Genomic DNA, 24,141 nt, shown 5'->3' with positions numbered 1-24,141 from the left:
ACATTCCACAATATAAAAACAGATATTACATAAAAAAAAACAAATTTTCTAGAAAAAGTACACAAAAAATCACAGATTACATGAAAAAAAATTATTTCACAAATATTCAAGAAAAATTTATTCCGAAAATCGCCATATGCAATTTACTTCTTTATTAATATTTTTTGTCAATCTTCTGCTTTGCTCAATAGCGATGATTACAGAGGAATGGTTTGACGTAATGATCTGGATCAAATTGAAGCAATGGTTTTCCATTTAGATGTATGGTCATCATAATCTGCAATGGGTTTAATTGTCAACGTTATTCATTCATTCATTCACTCATTCATTCACACAATATTATTCATTATGCTGAAAGCTCTCTCAGCTTCAGCACTACTAATCGGAATGGTTTCAAAGATATTTCTGGTTTTCTTAATTGAAAGGGAATTTCACTCGATTTTAAAGATAAGCTGTCTTCGACAAAATCTCTAAAATCATTAATTTTTATTTCATATAACCCCAGGGGCTCACATCTCGTGAGTATGGGCTTGGCACACCCTGGGTCCTGAGCTGGTTATCATCATTTTTCTCTTTCTTGGTGATTCCCTTCTACTTTTGACTTTCTCTCTCTCTCTCTCTCTCTCACAGGGTAACTGGGGAATTTTTTTTTTTTTTTTTTAATGGTGCAGCATAAGCCTCAGGCTTCCTTGTCCCATATGGCTATTAATAATAATAATAAGTCTCATTAGTTCATCTGATATCCGTTTAGGCCTAAACCTTGAACATTATTTCTTAGTTCGTATGAAAAGCCTAGTAGCTTCCGAGATTAATTCCTTGAATGCTTCTCATTTAGAATTTTCTGTTGGTAACATCATCAGCTGGTCCCACTGTATAGAATTTAAAAAATCTCTGAGACCACTGCTGTCACCTTTATGAAAGCAAAAACCCTTCTCTTTATCCCTGATGGTAATTACATCTTTAAGTAAATCCCACATCAGTTCACTGTGATCACTGCCACCCAGTGGTTCCCTTATCTGCGAATTCTTAATGTATGAGTAATCACTGCTGATATCCAGATCAAGAGTATTACTCTCTCTGCTTGCCTCTCGAACATGCTGCTGCACAAAAAACAATCATCCAATAAATCCACAAAAGTCTTGCTATTGTGCGAGTGACCAGTCCACAAGTTTCAGTCTATATCTGGGAAGTTAAAATCCTCCATTATAAGACAATCTGATTTACTGGCCAACTCTTGTTTCTCTGTACAGTTGTTCGTTGTACTGCTCAGAGTCATTATAACACACTCCTACTCTCAACTTGGTTTTCCCAGTGCTTATGTCACACCAAACTGACCCAACACTGCATTGTTCACCCATGTCAACTGGATGCACTTCCTTAATTTTGTGTGTTTCTCAACTAACAGCATCACCCCTCCTCCTCTTCTATCCTGCCTATCCTTTCTAAACTAACGATTACAACACTAGATGTCAGTTTGTTTAAAGTCAACCACCCTCTGGCCAAAGGAAAATTTCTGCACAATCTCCTTATTGTCTCCTGAAATACGTTTAGTCTGAAAAAGAGGAAAAATTCTATCAACAAGGAATTTACTCAATCCATTCAAGGCCTTAAACACCTCTATCAGGTCTCCTTGTAAGCGCCTAGTCTGCAAACACTGCAGTTTGCGAAACTGAAGCCTATCATGGTACAAGCAGCTTTTTGTTCCCCTCGGGAATCTTGTTTCTTTTTTTTTTCTTCAGCTGTTCTAACAGATTCTTGTCTGTTCTAAAATGAGGGTTGCAGAGATGTACGTAACACTCAAGATATTGCCTAACCATTGCTTTATACGATGAGATAATCACCTCCTTATCCCTGCTGGCAAAATTCCTGTGCATCATTGACAAAACCCTATGATCTGACCTGGCAGCATATCTGCACTTCTCAGAGAACTGCAACTCTCAGGCCAGTGGGCAGGAGCAGCAGTGCGCAGCACACGCTTCTTGATTACACTGGGGTTTGAGCCTGTGACCACCAAATACGGAGGATGCGTAAAGGTCAGGGAATGACCACCGCATATCCCTGGAGCAATATGGCCTTAGTTGCTAATGCTCCTAAAAACCAAATAACAACAACAACAACGCTCAGTGGACAATGTTTTTCATTCTCCACTGCCCTGAGTGTCGTGCCACATTCAGGGTGTTGGAGAATGAAACATTATTCTTGGGTTATTGCTTACAGTACAAATATCTTTCATTTCCCAATATTAAACTACAATTGCAACTTCTCAGACCATCTGACTAATTTAGTATTATTAGCACATGATGCAAAACAGTAAGCAACAGCCAACAAAAAAAAAAAAAAAAAACCCATCCCGCATCATCTGAGCATCCCCTCCACTAATTTGTTTAGTTCTTCCTTCAATTTATTGAAACCACTCATTTTCATAATAACAGATGGAAGTTGATTCCAACAATTAACCGCCCATTGGCTGAAGGCAAACATGCGCAAATCTATCCTGCAACCATTCTTGCTCAATTTGAATTTGTTCCCCCTTCTGTGTATAATCTGAGCAAGAGGAAGGTTGACATCACCATTGAGCTTGCTCAGTCCATTCAAAGCCTTAAACACCTCTGATTGAGGTGATCTGACTGCCCTGCCAACCTTTGTATCATTTGCAAACTTAGACATTAAGTTGGTCCCACTGTACACATTTTAAAACTTTCTGAGACCACGGTTGTAACTCTTACAAAAGCAAAAACCCTTCCCTTTACCCCTGATGGCAGTTAAATCTTTAAGTAAGTGCCACATAAAGGACTGTTCCACAAATTGTGAGCATTAAGGCAAGTTTGCTGATATGGATAAAGGGATGGTGGAGCAGGAGAAGACTGTGTTTATCGGTGTGCGTTCTTCTTGTTTTAATGTCACTGGCAGATATCCAAGGGTTCAGTGTCAAGCCTATTGTTGTTTTCTATATTTATTAATGATATTTGTAAAGTGGGACCAACTGATTCAAGAAATTCAAGAAATCAACCTTGGAACCTACTAAGCTTTTCATACCAACTAAGAAATACTGTTCAAATGTCAGATGAACTAATGAAACTCGTGGCAGAGAAGAAAAATGTATGGAATACATATAAATTATTAGGCAACACAAAAGCTTATGTTAGATATAAGCTAGTCTGTAATCGAGTCAAAGGAGGTTAGTCAAGTGAAGGCAGATTGCGAGAAATAATTGCAAAAGGAGGCAAAGAAAAACAGCAAAGACTTCTTTACTTAGGTAAGCTCTAGAAGGAAGAGGATTAATCAGATTGGTGCACCTGATATCAATAATTTGAGTATTGATGATCCAGCTCAGATAGCTGATAAACTGAATGAGTATTTTGCAACCACGTTCACATATGAGGTCACTGGTTAAAGAAACATTTCAGAATCATCTGGACAAGACTGCAGTTATAGTTCAGACACAGCATGGTTTTGTTAAGGGGAAGTTTTGTTTGACCAATTTGATTGGATACTATGATTTAGCCACAAAGGAACTGGATGCAAAAAATAATTTTGATACGAGATGCTTTGACTGTTTCCTACTGCAACAAGGTCTAGAAAAGTTGGGCAAATGGATGGAGAGATTGGCAACTGAAATTTAACATTGACAAATGCAAAATACTGTATGTGTAGCAGTAACACTAGAGTAACTTATCAACTTTGCAGTACTACATTGAGGTGAGTAAAGATGAATAAGACCTGGGGGAAATTGTGTAGTTAGATATGAAGTTTTCTGAGAAGTGCAGGCAAGCTGCCAGAGCAGCTCATTGGGTGTTGTCAATGATATACAGGAATCTTGCAAACAGTGATAAGGAGGTGTTTATCCCTTTGTATAAGGATATGGTCAGTCCACACCTCGAGTACTGCATACAGGTCTGGAGGCATCATTTTAGGAAGAATGTACAGCTGCTGGAATGAGTACAGAGAAGGGCAATGGATTTAGAGAGGGAAACAAAGGGTTGCTCTTACCAAGAAAGGCTGAAGTTCTACAAATTGTTGCATCTGGAGACTAGGCAAATGCAACATGATCTGATTGAGGTGTATGTGATCTTGAATGGTTTGAGCAAGCTCAATGGGATCCTTGTTCTTGCTCAGATTATGCACCTAAGGGGGGGACATGAATTCAAATTGAGGACAGACAGTTGTAGAATAGATGTGTGGACATTTGACTTTAGCCAGCAGAGGTGGTTGATTACTGTAACAAATTTTCATCTGTCGTTTTGGAAGTTGATAGTTTCCATAAATTCAAGGAAGAACTAGACAAACCGTTTGAGTGAGTGGATGGGTGGAGTTCTTTTGTTTTCTCTCTAACGCTGTATAACCTTGCAACCTTGCTTTCTTGTATCATATGTCCATGCTAATGTGCAATAGCATTAGTAGAGGCATATGATGCAAGAAAGCAACTTATGTAGCATCAGCCAAAAAGAAAAAAAAAGAAGAAAAAAAAGCCACTCACATTTTATCCCTCCATTCGATCCAAATACCTGTCCACCTCAGCCTTAAATTTATTTAGGCTAATAACTTCCACAACAAAGGATAGAAGTTTGTTCTACCAACCAACTACCCGCTGGCTAAAGGCAAACTTTTGCAATTCTATCCTACATCTGTCTTTCCTCAATTTCAATTTATGCCCTCTCAGGTGATTATTCTGAGCAAGAGGAGGAATCCCATCAGCATTGAGCATGCTCAAACCATTCAACGCTGTATACACCTCAATCGGATCACCTCGCAGGTGCCTAGTCTCCAGACACTGTAATTTGCAAAACTTAAGCCTTTCTTCGTAAGAGCACCCCTTAGTTCCATTCACTGATCTTGCCCTTCTCTGTACTTGTTCCAACTGCTCTACATCCTTCTTAAAAAGAGGCCTCCAGACCTGTATACAGTATTGAAGGTATGGCCTGACAATTGCCTTATACAAGGGGATAATCACCTCCTTATCCCTGCTAGAAAAAATTCCTGTATGTCATTGACAAGACACCATGAGCTACTCCTGCAGACTGTACACACTGCTCAGAAAACTTCATATCTGCCTGCACAATTACCTCCAGGTCCTTTTCGTTCTCTACCACTGTCAGTGTAGTACCACAGAATTGATACGTTACTCTGGGGTTACTGCTTCCCATATGTAGTACTTTACATTTGTCAATGTTAGACTTCATTTGCCACCTCTCAGCCCATCTGCTCAACTTTTCTAGTTCCTGTTGCAGCAGCTTACTGTCATTAGTGTTCTTAACAACACTGCCAACCTTTGTATTGTCTGCAAACTTGGATATTAAGCTTGATATACCATCATCAATATCATTTATAAATACAGAAAACAACAATAGACCCAACAATGAACCCTGAGGGACTCCATTAATAACATTAGTCTGCAATGAGCAGTGTACATTGATTACCACTCTGTCTTCTCCCACTCAACCATCCCTTTATCCATAGCAGCAATTTGCCTCCAATGCCATGCTGCTCCAATTTATTCAGCAGTCTTCCATGTGCAACAGTATCAAAAGCTTTTCTAAGATCCAAATATATGATATCAAAGTTATTCCCTGCATCCAGTTCATTTGTCACCACATTATAGTATCTAATCAGATTAGTCAGGGAAGACTTTCCCTTAACAAAAGCATGCTGTGTCTGAGCTATAACTGAAGTCTTGTCTAGATGATCCTGCAGTGCTTCTTTAACCAGTGCCTCCATTAATTTTCCTGGAACAGAAGTTAAACTAACTGGTCTATAATTACTTGTGTCGCCCTTGCATCTTCGTTCACTGAAGCTGCAAAACTTGTAAAACACATGGATTGGATACCCTTACCGATACTAAGTAATAACCTACGAAATCTCTATCTAAGTTAAATTTAAACTAAGTATCATAACTAGGAATATAAAGTTACTCTAGAAAATAAGTTAATATGCCAATTTAAGTTAATAAAACAGAAAAAACTTCTCTATTATCCGGAGCTCTAAAAACTTCACTTCCACAAGGCTACTCTCATTCCCAAAAAAATGTAGATCATTCTCTGTCCTTTTTAGTTTAGAAAAATCTAAGAAAAAAATTTTTAGTTTAGAAAAATAGTATGGAAAGCTCTTCTGAATTCTAATTATAAGATGTCAAAATTATTTTTTTGCCTCCAGTTGTTTTGTTACTTTGACATAGTATGCAATCTGATTAGTCAGACAAGATTGCACCTTAAGAAATTCCTGTTTTGACTGCAGTATAAATGCATTCCTGTCTAGCTGTTCCTACCTTACTTCTTTAAACCATTGACTCCATTATTTCCTCTGCAACAGAAGATAAACTAACTGCTTTGTAATTACTCATGTAACTCTTTGATCCTCCTTTGTGAATTGGGGATATATTTGTACATGTCCAGTTTGTCGAGACGTCCCCCGAGTGCAAGGATGCTCTTATAATTATGGTTAAGGGTTTGCTTACTTCCTTTGTTGCCTCCTTTAATATAACTGGATAGATCCCATCCACCCAGGTGCCTTTCTTATGTTTAACTTCAACAATTTGTCTTCCACTTTGCTCTCATTTAGCTCTATTAGAGTTTGATAAACTTCTGGTTTCGTCTTCCCTACAGAATTCCTCGCGTGTAAATGTAGTTTCAGAATACTCATTCAGTTTGTCATCTACCTTAGCAGAATCATCAACAGTTGAATTATTGGTATCAAGTGAACCAATCTGTTTCATCTCTTACCTTCTAGAATTTACATAAGTAAAGTCTTTGTTGTTTTTCTTTGCATGGTTTGCCCAAGATTTCTTGTAATTTGCCTTTGCTTTGCCTAACCTTTTTTTGTAGCTTGGTTACAGACTAGCTTATATCTACCATAGACTTCTGTATTGCCTGATAAATTATATGCATTTCATGCATTTTTGTTTTCTGCCATGAGTCTCATTAGTTCATCTGACATCCATTTAGGTCTAAGCCTTGAACAGTATTTCTTGGTATGAAAAGCGTAGTAGCTTCCAAGATTAATTTCTTGAATTATAAAATAGTATTATAAAACTACCATTAGGCCATTAATTATCACTCAAAATCATTACTGTTTAGCTCATTAATGTTTATAATATGAACTATTCTAAATGATGGAGAAATGTTCAATTATTTTGATTGTACATTTGTACTTTCAAAGTCTCCTTCCATTAATGGTTTATATAGGATGAATGGAATTGTTAAAGTAGTTATTGTAACCAGTGGTGAGCTATAGCGGGCTCGCGAGAGCCCATTGTTATTTTTTTTTTAAAATTTGCGAGCCCATTGTTGAGACAATCATTTATTTTACAAATGAAATCCTGGATGCAATTATTGAGAATCCACAGTGGAAACTACGGTGGGACGAGCGAGGCCCCATTCCCAGCATTTTAATGGTGCAATCAATCAGTTATGTATTTTAAAATTGCTTCATTTTTGATTTAATTACAGTCTGACCTCTGTTTAACAAACTTCTTTATAGCGAATATTTTGATTTTCCTTGGTAATTACATTTAAAATAGTTTCCGTTGAACGAAGAAAATTTCCGTATAACGATGGATTAGGAGAGACAAGTTTGTATACATCGTTCTCACCTCTGGCCTTGAGGCAATTTAGGTAAAACCTATGCAGTCACACTAGTCAATATGCTTTCTATAGCCAGTCAGAGGATTAAGAAGATTCTCGACACGGATTATAGCCTCTGGTCAACCCTTTACTCCGACAAACGGGCGTATGTTTTTCGGAGAAGTGAGTGATCCATGCCTTCTAGTAAATTTCTCCTGTCTATGTTTACATGGTCACAGTAACTAAATATCCGTGTGATTCTGACATTTTGCACTGTATTCAAAACTAGTGACAGTAGCAACGTAGAAGGGGGATTGAGGCAATTAAGATATTAAGTAAACTATACCAAGATGAAATGTTGGCAGATTTTGAAACTTTGTCGAGCCTTTCACTGTGTAGAAAATGCTATAAAATATCATGGCATACAGGCAATAATTGAAAAAAAAAAACAAACAAACAAACTGTATTACCAATCTCCAAAAAACTAGTGCGAATTAAGGATGATTGCTAAAGAACTTTATGTGGAAACTATAAAGATTGGTTGTGTGTTTGGGCAACGATGAGCAACTTGTAGCTTGCGGACAGCAATTGTGGGTTGGAGGAATTATCCCGCTTTGTGCAAACATTTTGAATCAGAAGTTAAATAATCCAGGATTATTAAATGGACTTTTAAATTTGGAATCTCTTAACCATTTAGCGCTAATGATCGACATCCTGCAGCAGCTCTTTACCTTTCAGAAGCTTTACAAAGTCGCAGCATCACAATGGTAAAAGAATATAAATTAATTATTCAAACTATGAATGCTATTGCTAATTTGAAAAATTCTGAAGGAAATTATGAAGCTAAAATTGAGAGCATGTTGAAGTGGAAAGAATTTGAAGGAATCGAAATTGAAAGTAAAAAAATTACCTCGTGATAGATTATTAAATGCATTGTTTTATCCTTAAAGGATAAGTTATTAATGCAACAGGGCGATTTTAAATTAAATAAAGAAAATAACGATACCATTGAAAGAAATTTTAAACATATGCTACTGGAAATTGTGCAATGTGAAAGAACTTTTGTCTCGGTGGCAAGACGGTGAAAACCGAATAAGAAATTTAAGTTTTCTGATAAAATATGAAATAAAAATTAATGATTTTAGAGATTTTGTTGAAGACAATTTATCTTTAAAATCGAGTGAAATTCCCTTTTCAATTAATTAAGAAAGCCAGAAATATCTTTGAAACCATTGCGATTAGCAGTGCTGAAGCTGAGCGAGCTTTCACCGTAATGAATAATATTGTGTGAATAAATGAATGAATAACGTTTACAGTTAAACACGTTGCAGATTATGATGACCATACATCTAAATGGAAAACCATTGCTTCAATTTGATCCAGATCATTGCGTCAAATCATTCCTCTGTAATCATCGCTCAGCTATTGAACAAAGCAGAAGATCGACAACAAATCTTAATAAAGAAGTAAATTGTACATGGCAATTTTTAGAATAAATTTTTCTTGGATATTTGTGACAATTTTTTTTCATGTAATCTGATTTTTTGTGTACTTTTTGTAGAAAGTTTTTTTTTTTTTTTTTTATATGTAATATTTGTTTTTATAATTGTGGAATGTTTTGTGATAGGTTTTGTTATTTGTGATATGGGAAATATTTCATGTTATTTTTTATTCACAATATTAAAATTTTATCATAAAAAATATGTATCCATTGTATTTCCATAGTTGCCCATAATAAAATAATAAAAAAGTTGAGCGTGTGACGAACGCACGTGGTAGATGGTTTATGCGAAAAATCCTTCGTGTTTCTTTTAGGTATTTTGATTTGTATATATGCTTACGAAATAAGGACTTTTTTATTCTAAATATTTTCTTGATCATTCACAGATTTTCATAATTTCTGGAAGACAAGATACAGTGGATTTTTGATAACTAAAGTAAGAGATGTATACTTGAGAGTGCAACGTATCTAAATATCTCTGTAAAATAGCATTGATTAATGTACCGATCTTATATTTTGAAGAGACATACGCAGCTGTTAGGGGAACCTAACAATGAAATGTAATGAAAAAAGAAATTGTTGACAAATATTTGTATTGTTGACATCATACTATTCAAAGATTCTAAAAAGTTAGAATTCCATACACTGTCATATGCCATTATCATCGTAAACAAGGTTTTTTTTTTTTTTTTTTAGATAGACCTAGGAACCTTTTACACATTCACTTATACACATGGTTAAAGGGTAGTAGTAGTAGTGGTGGTGGCGGCATATGATGCAAGAAAGCAAGTGTATTAACTTATGCAGCATCAACCAAAAAAAAAAAAAAAAATCACACCATTCCCTCCTAATGCCTGTCCAGTTCCTCCTTAAATTTATTTAACTTATCAACTTCCACAACGACAAATGGAAGTTTGTTCCAGCAGTTAACTTCCCGCTGGCTAAAGGCAAATTTCCGCACATCTATTCTACATCTCTCTTTTCTTAATTTGAATTTATGCCCCCTTAGGTTCGCAATCTGAAAAAGTGGAAAGATCCTATCAGAATTCAGCGTACTCAACCCATTCAAGACCTTGTCAGACCTCAATCAGATCACCACGCAGGTGCCTAGTCTCCAGCCACTGCAATTTGCAGAACTTAAGCCTCTCTTGGTAAGAGGATCCCTTCATTCCCCTCACCAATCTTGTTGCCCTTCTCTGTACATGCTCAAGCAAATCTACATCCTTCCTAAAATGAGGCCTCCAGACCTGTATGCAGTACTCAAGGCCTGGCCTGACCATTGCCTTATACAGAGGGACAATCACCTCCTTTTCCCTCATTGACAAAACCCCATGACTTGCCCTGGCAGCCTGTCTGCATTGCTCAGAAAACTTCATATCTGACTGCACAATTACTCCCAAGTCTTTTTCATTTTCTACCACCTTAAGTGTAGTACCACACAGTTGGTACATTTCTCTGGTGTTACCTCTACCCATACGCAGTACTTTGCATTTGTCAAGGTTAAACTTCAGTTGCCACTTCTTAGCCCATCTGCCCAAATTATCTAGATCCTGTTGCAGTAGTACACTGCCATTACTGTCATTAACAACCCTGCCAACCTTTGTATCATCTGCAAACTTCGACACTAAGCCTGATATACCTTCATCAATATCATTGATAAATATACAAAACAACAGAGGGCCCAACACCGAACCCTGTGGGACTCCACTAATAACATTAGTCCACGAAGAGCAGCATCCATTAATTACCACCCTCTGTCTTCTCCCACTCAACCATCCTTTTATCCATTGTAGCAACTTACCCTTAATACCATTCTGCTCCAATTTGTACAATAGTTTTCCATGCGCAACAGAGTCAAAAGCTTTCCTGAAATCTAAATATATGATATCAAAATTACTTTTTGCATCCAGTTCCTTTGTAACCACATCATAATATCCTATCAAATTTGTCAGACAAGACTTTCCCTTAACAAACCCATGCTGTGTCTGAATTATTGCTGCAGTCTTGTCTAGATGATCCTGCAATGCATCTTTAACCAGTGACTCCATTATTTTACCCGGAACAGAAGTTAAACTAACTTGTCTGTAATTACTCGTGTCACCCTTCGATCCCCCTTTGTGAATTGGGGATACATTTGCACATCTCCAGTCCGTGGGGACCTCCCCCAAGTCCAAGGATGCTCTCATAATTATGGCTAAGGGTTTGCTTAGTTGCTTTGCCGCCTCCTGTAATATAACTGGATAGATCCCATCCACCCCAGGTGCCTTTCTTATGTTTAACTTCAACAATTACTCCTTCAATTTGCTCTCAGTTATTACAAAATCATTAAGCACCCTGCTACAATATGATAACCTTCTGCCATTTTCAAAGCTTAATAACTCCTCATGTGTGAATGTAGATGCAAAATACTCATTCAGTTTGTTTGCTATCTGAGCAGGATCATCAACAGTCGAACCATCGATATCAAGTAGACCAATCAGATTCATCGCCTTCCTTTTAGAGTTTATATAAGTAAAGAAATCCTTGCTGTTTTTCTTAGCATCTTTTTCCAAAGATTTCTCGTAATCTGCCTTCGCCTGCCTAACCTCCTTTGTGACCTGATTACAGACTGCCATAGGCTTCTGAGTCACTTCATAATTTATATGCATCCCATGCATTTTTCTTCTCAGTCACGAGTCTCATTAGTTCATATGATAACCATTTAGGCCTAAACCTTGAACAATATTGCTTAATAGGTATGAAACTTTTAGTAGCATTCATGATTAATTCCTGGAATGCTTCCCACGTAGAATTTACTGTTCGTAACATCGTCAGTTGATCCCACTTTACAGAATTTAAAAACTGTCTGAGACCACTGTACTCACCTTTACGGAAGCAAAAACCCTTTCCTTTACCCCTCCCTGATGGTAATGATATCTTTAAGTAAATCCCACATCAGTACACTGTGATCACTGCCACCTAATGGTTCTCTTATCTGCAAATTCTTAATACAAGAATGATCACTGCTGATAACCAGATCAAGAGTATTGCCCTCTCTGGTTGCCTCTCAAATATGCTGCTTATGCTGTAATAAGCCGTATCTGTCCAACCCCCTAAATCAGCCCCTGACTCGAGGTGTCATACTGGTCACAAAAAATGTGTCACGTGCTCTAATCACACTACTAGTAGTGCGAGCGTGGGAAGCACCTCTAGCGGAAGCCGCGGATGACGTCACTTCAGTGACCGATCAAATTTACTCGGTAGGAAGCGGAAAAACTGCGAGCCCATTGTTAAAATGTTCATAGCTCACCACCAATTGTAACTTAATATATATACATGTGCATTATTACTAATGCACAAAACCATCCTACATAATTCAACTGTAAAAATATACTATAACCATGCTTAATTAATCAGAGATTTAGTGTATAAATCTACCAAAACTATTGTGTAACTTGCCATTGTCCATTGAGTAGGTACATTTGATCTCGTAATAGTAGCAGAGGGTAATATGTATTGAATAATCCTGCTACACATTTCTTGTATCACTTGGATTCATCTGGGTTTGGCCTGTACATAATAGTACATGCCATATCCAGACTGCATTTTACCCACAGTGAAGGTTAGTAGTTTTAGTGTAATGCTATTGAACTGTTTCATGTTGATTTGGCTTAGACCAGTGGTCCCAATCATTTTTGCACAATGGGCTGCATTCAGTGGGTAAACATGTTGCAAGGGCTGCACCTCAAGATGGAAGTTTGTGTTCAAGATCTCACCTTCACATGGAAATGTGAATATACGTAGTTATTATACTAATTGCCAACTTTAGAAAATTTAATATGAGAAATACCTTGTTATGCTTTAATGTATAAATCCAAATTTGTGCACTTACAGAAATTACTCAGATTTTGAAATAATCGTGTATTATTTCAAATAATCATTAATCATGTGAAATAATCATTATAACTTTAAGGGAAAAATCATAACTTAAGAGATTTCCCTTTCTTATGTTAATAAGTGAGATGCTAATTTTTCATAATGAGGTAATTTGCTTCTATCCTATAGCAAATTAGAACAAAATTCATTTCTTCCCTCTATCCCTGAGCAATTTTTTTTTTTTTTTTTTTTTTTGTGTGCATTTTAAGCAGAGGTTTATGTCGTAGGACCTTGTTTGATAGTCACATGTTTTTTTTTTTTTAAAGTACTGAAAAGAAAGTTTTTTTTAAATGTTGTTTTAGGTAAAGAATTTTATTCATAGTAAGTGGTGACTATTTACTGATACTTTTTTGTTATAAATTTATTCAGGTTCTCCGCCACAACCTGGAAACTCTCCCTTTCCTTTTTCAAAACAGGGTCAAGGATTTCACCCACAACAACGGGATCATCATAAAAGATCACCACAGGGTTTATGTGGTAAGAATCTGTTGCATGTGCTTTTATTAATTTTTTTTAACTAAATTATTATTCTGAAGCCAGTTGAATTTTAGTTACTTTCTTCTTCTGATGATATTGAAGTTAAATATGTTGATTTCTGAGTAGTTGTTTAAAATTTAATTATATAATATATATAGAGCTTATATAATTTATGTATAAATTATGTAATTACTGTATTTGCTGGACAGTAAGATGCACCAAACCATAAGACAACACCTAGTTTGTAGAAGGGGAACTTTGGAAAATATAATTTATTTTATATATTTGAAATTCAAATTCACAAGTAAGGGTATCATTTTCTTGGTTGGTTTTGGAAATGGAAACAGAGCAGCTAAAAAGTATTCATCAGCACAACAAATTAAAACCACCATACTGCTACATGAACACAGAAGCATAGCTACTAAAAGAGACTCTCTCTTGATTTTTGAGTGTCACAATAAGGTCAAGTGAATTAGTATCAGTATTGGTAAGCTGGACTGATCATGCTGCCAGTTGCACATGTAGAGCAGGGTGGGGGTTGATAAGGTAGAGCTGTGTGTAGTCTGTGTAATCCTTTTCAGAAACAACTTACTAGACGTGCATATGTGGGTGTTACAAAGAATTGCCAGCCTTTTACTGCAGCTTGCTGCGTATGTTAAAAGTGCATTGTGTGCCACCCAGGGGCATATTCATAAGCTGCCAGAATCAATATGCCCCCCCTCACTGATCCTTGCACCAGATGTTTTTGCTAATTACATAAAGGAGTTATTGTATATGCTCAATGCTTGTAATAAAATTTAAGTAATTTCATGTTTATAAAATAAATTTAATATAAGTTGATGAATAAATGTTTGTCCTTACAGAATCGAGGTCACGAAGCTTGCTAATTCCTAACATGCATTAAATTAATGCTAAAAAGTTGTAAATATGAACAATGGGTTCCTATCACGATGAGATCTGTGCTATGATTTTTGACAATAAAGTGGCATTTTTTAAACTATGTTCATTTTTGATTTTTTATATTATTTTTTCAGATTGATAAGTATGCTACTAACAACAGCTGTGCATGGCATGTGTGCTTGTTCACCCCTGCAATATACAGTCTGATTATGGGGGGGGGGGGAATCCACATACAGACCAACCACTGCATGGTATTTAACATATGTTACAACCAAAAGATGCAGAAGAATTTTAGGCATCCTTTGCAAGGGGCAAAAAAGTGTCGTGTGGGCTGGCAAATGTGGTATATAACTCATCTCTGAAAGGGAATTTTACATAAAGGAGGACTTTATCTCCTTAAAACTTCATTAAAATGTTTCATGGCTAGGCACGTTTTGTATAAGTTAGTGTCACCAAAAAAGAAAAACATTAAATATTTACCAAAAAATAAGCATATGAATACCTCATTGTTGCTTCTTACATTATCTTCTATTTTATATAATCATCTAAAATTAATCATAGCAAAATGTGCACAAAACTTAACCTTTGGAGAAACGAACTTCAGTGAACTCTACGTATTAAGATTTGCTTGTGCAAATTAGCCAGATTTTTTGCTGTTTGTTTCATTATTTTCAAAAAAAGAATATTTTAGTAATGATCTATGTAATTAAACACTGTCATGTTTAACAATTGCTGCAACAAGTAATGCTGAAGAGATGCTAACTACTGTCTGCATACAAGTAAAAAAAAAAAAAAAAAAAATCAAATTACCTATTACAAATAATAATGAGAAAATAGATAAATATTTAATAAAATGCTAGAATTTACATATGTTAGTACGTAAGTTACGTACAAGAAAAACAGAAAAAAATTAAATATTTAATTTTAAAATTTCTGACTCCTGCATCTTAGAATTTCCTCCAAACACATTGAAAAGTAGTTGCCAGTTGAGACTTCCTCCTTACACTGCAAGGGGAAACTTCATGTCTGCTTGTATCATAACCCCCGAATGTTTCTTATCCTGAATCACTTTTAACTGTGGGAAGCCATTCCCAGATTTCTCTTCCCCAAATGCAAAACTTATGTATAGCTGGGTTAAAATTCAGTTGCTATCTTTCAGACTGTAGGTGTAACCAATTTAAATGTCATTCTGAAACAGCATGGTCTAGTCTTTGTTATTTACTGCCAACCTACTTTAAAGCCATCAGCAAACTTAACTTTTCCTGTATATCCTCATCAGTTTCATTGGGGAAATTATTTAAAATTTTTTTGATTCCATTTTTTTAATTTTTAATTTTATTTTATTATTAGGTGGACAAAACCAGAATATCCAGCATACTAACAAAGATACGAATATTTCTGCTGTTGGAGCTAATTCATTTTCTATAAATAAAGATGATCAAGAAGCACCAGCAGAAGGTTCAAAGTTTGCCTCAGAAACTGCAGAAAGTGAGGTAGGATATACAGTAGCTACAGCAAATATAAAACAGTATAGCATTTTTTTTTATTTGACTTATACAAAGTCAAATAAAAAAATAAAAGTTAACACATTTTTGTTAAATTATTCTGCATCAAAAAGATTTATTAAAATGAATATTTATACCTCATTTCAAATTTTTATATAATTTCTTATCCCTGTACATGTGATTAGTGGTGTAACTAGGGTTGATAGCCAGGGCAAATAAAAAAAATGGTACCCCTTGAAAACTGTTCTTTTGGAATTTTTGCATTTTTTAACCATAAAAATGTGTCTCCCAAATTTGATGCCCAGGGCACATCCCCACCCACCTCACCCTAGTTATGCCACTACATGTGATATGGACACAGTTATATCATTAATTTTATGGATATTATAATCAAAATGGTTAGTATAAATCTGAATATATTAATCTTTCACATGAAATTGGGAAGTGTGATGTGCCACTTTTCAGGTAGCATATTTTGTTTTGCTACCATGTTTGCCCTTGGACTTGTTATTCAGTAATGTAATTCTTGTGGTTAGTAGTGAATTAGCTTGGTGAAAGTCTGCTTGTATCTGTTATCACAAATTTCATTTAAGTGATTTTCAGTGTCTTTCTTGCACATGATAAAATAAGTTATCTTTACTGCTTTTATAAACTTTACCAGCAACACTATAACAAGGTGTCCTACCTATTAGGTTTCTTTGTTTAGTTTATTTTGAAAAGAACAAATAACTCCACTGGTTTATTATCTTATGCATATATTTTCTTTCTGATCAAATAATCAACTAACCAAATTGCAAAATAGTATAGTGAGCACCATGCATGGCAATAGTAATCGCCGTAGTTGTAAACTTCTATTTTCCTTTCGTTTATAAGGCTCTCTTGGAGTATAAACAGAAAATTTATATACAGTAAAACTCTGTCCTTTTATGTGATTTTTGGGGAGAGAAAAATGGTCCAAATTTCAGGAAAATGTAAATATCAGGAAATGAATGATAATCAAACTGTGACTTTTTTTTTTTTTTTTTTTTTTTTTGCATGTATTAGTTGTGAAATTGTCATTTTGCAGCTGTTCTCTAATTTGTGGCTTGTTGAAGTCTTTTAATTTTTAATTACATGGTAAATTAACCCTGTGATAATGCTATTTATTTGAAATTAGTGCAATACTAGGGGAAGGGAGGCTCATTGTGAAGAAAAAGGTTTTTTTTGTGCTAGGAGCAATAAGGCCTTTTGCTCCTAGCACAAAAAAAAAAAAAAGTTTTAAAAACTCGTTTTTGCTGGTGGTTTAAATCCTTCTGCCTGTAAAAATACTTGAAAGGACAAGTATAGACTTCTTTTATTGGTCATTGTCCTTCACAGAACAAGACTGTATAATTTTGATAACACCAAATAGTTTTAGCTATTTTAAAATCTTTTAAAAAGTTTGAAGTAAATTTCTTACTTAGCAGGATCATCAATAGTTCAACCATCGATATCAAGTGGACCAATCTGATTCATCCCCTACCTTCTAGAATTTACATAAGTAAAGAAGTCTTGTTTTTCTTTGCATCCTTTGCCAAGGATTTCTCTTAATCAACCTTCACTTTACCTAACCTCCTTTGTGACTTGATTGCAGACTAACTTATATCTGCTGTAGTCTTCTGTGTCACCTGATAATTTATATGCACCCCATGCATTTTTCTTCTCTGCAATGAACCTCATTAGTTCATCTGACATCAATTTAGGTCTAAATCTTGAACAGTATTTCTTAGTTGGTATGAAAAGCCTAGTAGCTTCCAAGATTAATTCCTTGAAGCAATTAATTCTAATTCCCATTTAGAATTTGCTATTTTTAACATCATCAGTAGATCCCATTGTATAGAATTTAAAAACTGTCTGAGACCACTGTAGTCACCTTTACGAAGGCAAAAACCCTTCCCTTTACCCTTGATGGTAATTACATCTTTAAGTAAATCCCACATTAGTACACTGTGATCACTGTCACCTAATGATTCGTTTATCTGCAAATTCTTAATGCATGAATAATCACTGTTGATAATCAAATCAAGAGTATTACTCCCTCTGGTTACCCCTCAAACATGTTGCTATAGAAAACGATCCTCCAATAAATCCACAAAAGTCTTGCTATCGTGCGAGTGACCAATCCACAAGTTCCAGTCAATATCTGGAAAGTTATAATCCCTCATTACAAGACATTTGGATTTACTGGCCCACTCTATTTCTCTGCACAATTGTTCATTGTACTCATCAGAGTCATTAGGCCTGTAACACACTCCTACTCTCATTTTCCCTTTCCCAGTGTTTATTAGGTCACACCAAACTAACTCAACATTGAACTGCCCACCAATATCTCCTGGATGCACTTCCTTAGATTTTATTTCATTTTCCGTAACTAACAGCATAATCCCTCCTCACTTCCTTCATGGAGTTGATGAAATACCAATTTTAAAAACTCAATTCTGCTGGCATTTATGAAAGAGTGTTATTGACGGCCCCACCACCAGAATATCAGTGGCATACATATTTCTATTATTTTTGTGCATAATGTAGGACAAATGCAAAGTTTTTCTATTTGATACAATTAACAATTTATGTTGGGGTTGCTGATAGATAAATTTCTTAGTAATTTTGTAACTAGATTTATGAAATTCAAAGAAAATTATCTTTATGAGTAGCACCTTTGCACACAACATCAGGGTGGGAAGGAGCAGCAGTGCGTAGCACACGCTTCTTGATTAGACCGGGGTTCGAGCCCGTCACCACCAAATACGGAGGATGCGGAAAGGTCAGGGAATGACCACCGCATATCCCAGAGCAATATGGCCTTAGTTGCTAATGCTCCTAAAAACCAAATAACAATAACACAACATCAGTGTGCTTTTCTTTTAATTTTTAGGGTAACACAAGATGAGTACATAGTTTTACTTCTTTTTCTATGGCAGCTGTAATGCTGAAATTCTTTACAGAAAACCCAGTTGTTACCTTTGCATAAGTCAAATCTCCAATGAAATGCAAATTAAAATAGTTAATTAAAAGAGTTAAAAAAAAGCAACTATGGTAGCCCAAAACAAATAAACATCATATACTGAACTACAATCTGTTTCAGACAGATTGACATGTGACCTTTAGTAGTAGGCAATACCATTTTCAAAGTCTGGGTATAGGTTATTTATGTGAGTTGTATTATTATTTTAACATCAAAGATTTATAAAAATAAATACCTCAGATAAAGCGACAATATTTATTACTAACTTTATACGAAATTATGTCTGTAACCACCTAAAATAAGTTGACGAGAGACAACTTTTGAAAACTCCCTGTATGAAAACATCTTCAGTTGAAATAAGAAAAATTAACGTTGGCTCCATGGAGCTTGAAGGTGGATCTGTGAATAACATCATGTGAAATGAAAAAATTCAATTTAAGCCTAATAAAATCAGTTTTATTTTAACTGAATTTTCATTTTCAATCAATAATAAAGGTTTGTGGTAACCTTTATCATTGCCTGTTTACACTGTTCTTTTCGATGTTGATGGCCGGACATCTGCCTCTAATTGCTCTTGCTCGCGTTTACGCTTACGCATTTACTCTCTCTTGCATTCTGCCACTCACTTTGGTGCTTGCTTTTCAACATTAAATTTGTGATTTTGGCATGCATTGTACTTGTTGCGTGCAGTGACGCAACAAGTACAACGCATTTGTGAGATTTGTTATTTTGTCAAAATCTTTGAACACGTTTCGTTGATGTAACTTTTGGCATCGTCACAACTTAACTAAATGAGACAAAACTGCACTGTTCAACAAATGAAGTAACTGAATGAAGTAGTTACTTTAATGAGTTGTTCAACTCTCAAACTATTTGAAATCTAGTTATATATCCTTGTAGAGCTTTTAAGGGCAACAATTTTGTTGCTCAATTGTACGTAACTTGTTGCGTCACTGGACGCACCAAGTACAACGTATGCCAAAATCTACAGCCCAGCGTTCGAAGTTTATTGTGAAAGAAAGAAAAGGAAATTGGACAGAAATGTTAATCTAGCTGACACTGTCTCTTGCGTTCTGCTGCTGACTTCGGTGCTTGCTTTTCAACTTTAGATTTTTGATTTTGTCAATCTTTGAACACGTTTAGTTGATGTAACTTTCGGCATCATCACAACTTAACTAAATGAAACACAACCGCACTGCTCGACAAATGCAAAGTAAAGTAACTGAACAAAATAGTTACTTTAACGAGTTGTTCAACTCTCAAAAACTAAAAACCCGATTTGAAATCTAGTTATACATCCTTGTAGAGCTCTCAAAGGGCAACAATTTTGTTGCTTACTGTTTTTGTCTAACATTTATAGTTTTCAAGATATTGCGAAAACAAACTTGATAATACTCAAATTTTTCAACTCTCTCAACTTTATTGCTATTACTTGGGAAACATAAGAGCTACATCAAAACTATTTATAGATGTATAAACTAAGTTTCCTGCTGGACAGTTTTGTCACTTACTCTTTATGCCTATCTATCATGACACCTCCATAGCCAGATGGGCAGGAGCAGCAGTGCATAGCACACACTTCTTGATTAGACTGGGGTTCGAGCCCGTGACCGCCAAAAACGGAGGATGCGGAAAGGTCAGGGAATGACCACCGCATATCCCCAGAGCAATATGGTCTTAGTTGCTAATGCTCCTAAAAAACAAATAACACACAAACAAACAAACCAACCTATCTATCATAGTTTAGAAGTTATTGAGAGTGAAAGTAACCAAAACCAAGTAACATTTTGGCAAATGACCAAAATGTGAACTTTTTAGTTTTTTCGAAAAACAATGCTACTAAATAACAAAATTTCAAATTTTTTCTTGCATATTCATTGACAGCATTATATACCCGACAAAATAAGTATAAATTGTTAATACTATTGTCTATTAGTTTCAGAGATATAACAACTGTTAGACGCTTCACTTTTCATGACAGCCTGAGCGCCGTAGGGTACCCTCAACATACATTATTCATGTCAAAATAAAAGTAGATACATAAAATTTCATTGAGATAAATATAAACTATCTTTATTGATAGTTTCCAGTGATGATCCCTCCATACACTCACATGTAGTACTAATTACTATGTGTACGTGTAACTAATTATCATAAAAAGAAAATAAAATTAGTATTGCAAACATCAGTGGCAGCATTAGTAGAGGTACATGATGCAAGAAAGCAAACTTGTAGATGGAAGGTTTCTAGGTAGTTTAAGAGTTAGCGGTTAGTTGATTTCTCCATTACTTTAGAAAGAGAAGTAATTGCAATGGGATGATAATTGGATGGGAGGAATTTGTCATCCTTTTTAAGAACTGGCTGGATATGTGCAAATTTCCAAGTAGAAGGAAAAACACCTTTGGAATAAGAAAGTGAAAAAAGGCGGCAAAGAACAGGAGTAAGTTCAGGAGCACAGGTTTTGAGAACAAGTGGAGAAATACCATTTGGACCTGGAGCTTTCTTAACATCGAGATTCGTCAAAATCCTTCTGACATCCTTTTGATGGAAGACCACAGGAGGCATTGAATGGAGCGTGTTGGTGGTGAGAGGTGTTTTACCAAGATCATTAATACATGAGTTGGAAGAAAAATGGGATGCTAGCTGGTCAGCTTTATCCTTGGCTGAAGTGACAATAGAACCATGTGGTTTTGACAGAGGTGGGAGCAGAGAATGGCAAAAGTTGCAGCCAATAGCTTTCGCAAGAGACCAGAATGCTCGGCTACCATTAGGGCAAGAAGCAAGTTTTCTACTCTTAGCCTGTTCAAACTCTAGTTTAGACCGATTAATAACTGCTTTACAATTGTTGCGAGCCTTGGTATAGGCAGAAAATGAAACTGAAGAATTGGAAACAAGCCAATTACGATATGCAACATTCTTCTCATGAACAGCCTTAGCACAATTATTGGAAAACCAAGGTTTAGACAAAGGACGAGATTTTAAAGTGGAGTGTGGAATAAGAGTTTAATGTTGAATCAGTTTGGTGTGACATAAGCACTGGATGGTGGGGATAGAGTAGGAGTATTGTAGGCCAAACAGCTGTGATGAGTTTAATGAACAACTATACAGACAAATAAAATAGTGAGTCAATAAATCAGATTGTCTTATAATGGTGATTTAAGATTTCCAGATATTGACTGAAACTTGTCTAATGTAATTTGCGCAGTAACAGTGTTTTTCTTGGATGTCTGTTTTCAGCACCAGCTTGTTGGAAAGGCAACAAGGGGAAGCAGTTCAATTGATCTGATCATCAGCAGTGACTTTACATGTATTAAGAATCGCTAGATAAATTTAGGAATCACTGGGTGGCAGTGATCATAATCTGCTGATGTGATATTACTTAAAGTTATAACTGCTGTTAAAGATAAAGGGATTCTGCTTTCATAAAGGTGGCTACAGTGGCCTTGGACAATTTTTAAATTCCATTCAATGGGACCGACCAATGTTAATAATTGCGCATTCTAAATGGAAAGAGTTCAGGGAGGTAATCATAGAACCTACTAAGATTTTTATACTAACTAATTATAGATATTTTTAAAAGGTTAGACCTAACTGGATGTCACATTAACTGATGAGACTACTGGCAGAGAAGAAAAATGCAGTAGATGATATATAGATTATCTGAGACAAGAAACCTACAGCAAGTATAAACTAGTGTGCAGTCCAGTCACTTACGGATAATAGTAATAATAGTAGTAGTAGTAGTGGCATGTGATGTAAGAAAACAAGTGTATGAGCTTATACAGCATCAGCCAAAAAAAAAAAAAATAATAACACCATTCCCTCTAAATTCCTGTCCAGTTCCTCCTTAAATTTATTTACCCTATCAACTTCCACAACGACAGATGGAAGTTTGTTCCAACAATTAACCACCCACTGGCTAAAAGCAAATTTCCGCACATCTATTCTACATCTGTCTTTTCTTAATTTGAATTTATGCCCCCTTAGGTTTGTAATCTGAACAAGTGGAAGGATCCCATCAGAATTCAGCGTGCTCAACCCATTCAAGGCCGTATACACCTCAGTCAGATCACCGTGCAGGTGCCTAGTCTCTAGCTACTGCAATTTGCAGAACTTAAGCCTCTCTTGGTAAGAGGATCCCTTCAATCCCCTCACCACTCTTGTTGCCCTTTTCTGTACATGTTCAAGCAAATCTACATCCTTCCTAAAATAACGCCTCCAGACCTGTACGCAGCACTCAAGGCGTGGCCTGACCATTGCCTTATACAGAGGGACAATCACCTCCTTTTCCCTGCCAGCAAAATTCCTATATATCATTGACAAAACCCCATGACCTGCTCTGGCAGCTTGTCTGCATTGCTCAGAAAACTTCATATCTGACTGTACATTTTCATTTTTCTACCACCTTAAGCGTAGTACCACACAGTTGGTACATTTCTCTGGGGTTACTTCTACCCATGTGCAGTACTTTGCATTTGTCAAGGTTAAACTTCAGTTGCCATTTCTTAGCCCATCTGCCCAAATTTTCTAGAGCCTGTTGTAGTAGCACACTGCCACTAACAACCCTGCCAACCTTGCCATTAACAACCCTGACCAAATTTTCTAGAGCCTGTTGCAGTAGCACACTGCCATTACTGTCATTAACAACCCTGCTAACCTTTGTATCATCTGCAAACTTCAACACTAAGCCTGATATACTTTCATCAATATCATTGATAAATATACAAAACAACAGTGGACTCAACACCGAACCCTGTGGGACTCCACTAATAACATTAGTCTACGAAGAGCAGCACCCATTGATTACCACCTTCTGTCTTCTCCCACTCAACCATCCTTTTATCTGTTGTAGCAACTTACCCTTAATACCATTCTGCTCCAATTTGTACAGTAGTCTTCCATGTGCAACAGTGTCAAAAGCTTTCCTGAAATCCAAATATATAATATTAAAATTATTTTTTGCATCCAGTTCCTTTGTAACCACATCATAATATTTGTGTCTGAATTATTGCTGCAGTCTTGTCTAGATGATCCTGCAATGGTAAAACTCCATTATTTTACCTGGAACAGAAGATAAACTAACTAGTCTGTAATTACTTGTGTCACCCTTCGATCCCCCTTTGTGAATTGGGGATACATTTGCACATCTCCAGTCCGTGGGGACCTCCCCTGAGTCCAAGGATGCTCTCTTAATTATGGCTAAGGGTTTGCTTAGTTGCTTTCCCGCCTCTTTTAATATAACTGGATAGATCCCATCCACTCCAGGTGCCTTTCTTATGTTTAACTTCAACAATATCTCCTCCA

At 36.0% G+C, this 24,141-nt stretch overlaps 1 protein-coding gene across 3 annotated transcripts in view; it reads left to right on the top strand.

The window, feature by feature from the left end:
• LOC150088830 (constitutive coactivator of PPAR-gamma-like protein 1 homolog) overlaps positions 1 to 24,141 on the top strand; it is a 283,787-nt gene that overhangs the window by 124,799 nt on the left and 134,847 nt on the right. For all 3 annotated transcript variants that reach the window (XM_090369687.1, XM_090369686.1, XM_090369688.1), the window contains exons 4-5: positions 13,342 to 13,449; positions 15,700 to 15,842. In XM_090369687.1, the coding sequence (XP_090225813.1) occupies positions 13,342 to 13,449; positions 15,700 to 15,842 (251 nt within the window). The remainder of the gene's footprint in view (positions 1 to 13,341; positions 13,450 to 15,699; positions 15,843 to 24,141) is intronic.

The sequence above is a fragment of the Mastigoproctus giganteus genome, chromosome 3, assembly GCF_048544385.1.
Source record: "Mastigoproctus giganteus isolate SK-2022 chromosome 3, ASM4854438v1, whole genome shotgun sequence".
In the NCBI taxonomy this organism is placed as follows: domain Eukaryota; kingdom Metazoa; phylum Arthropoda; class Arachnida; order Uropygi; family Thelyphonidae; genus Mastigoproctus; species Mastigoproctus giganteus.
This window is presented reverse-complemented; position numbering and strand designations above follow the sequence as displayed.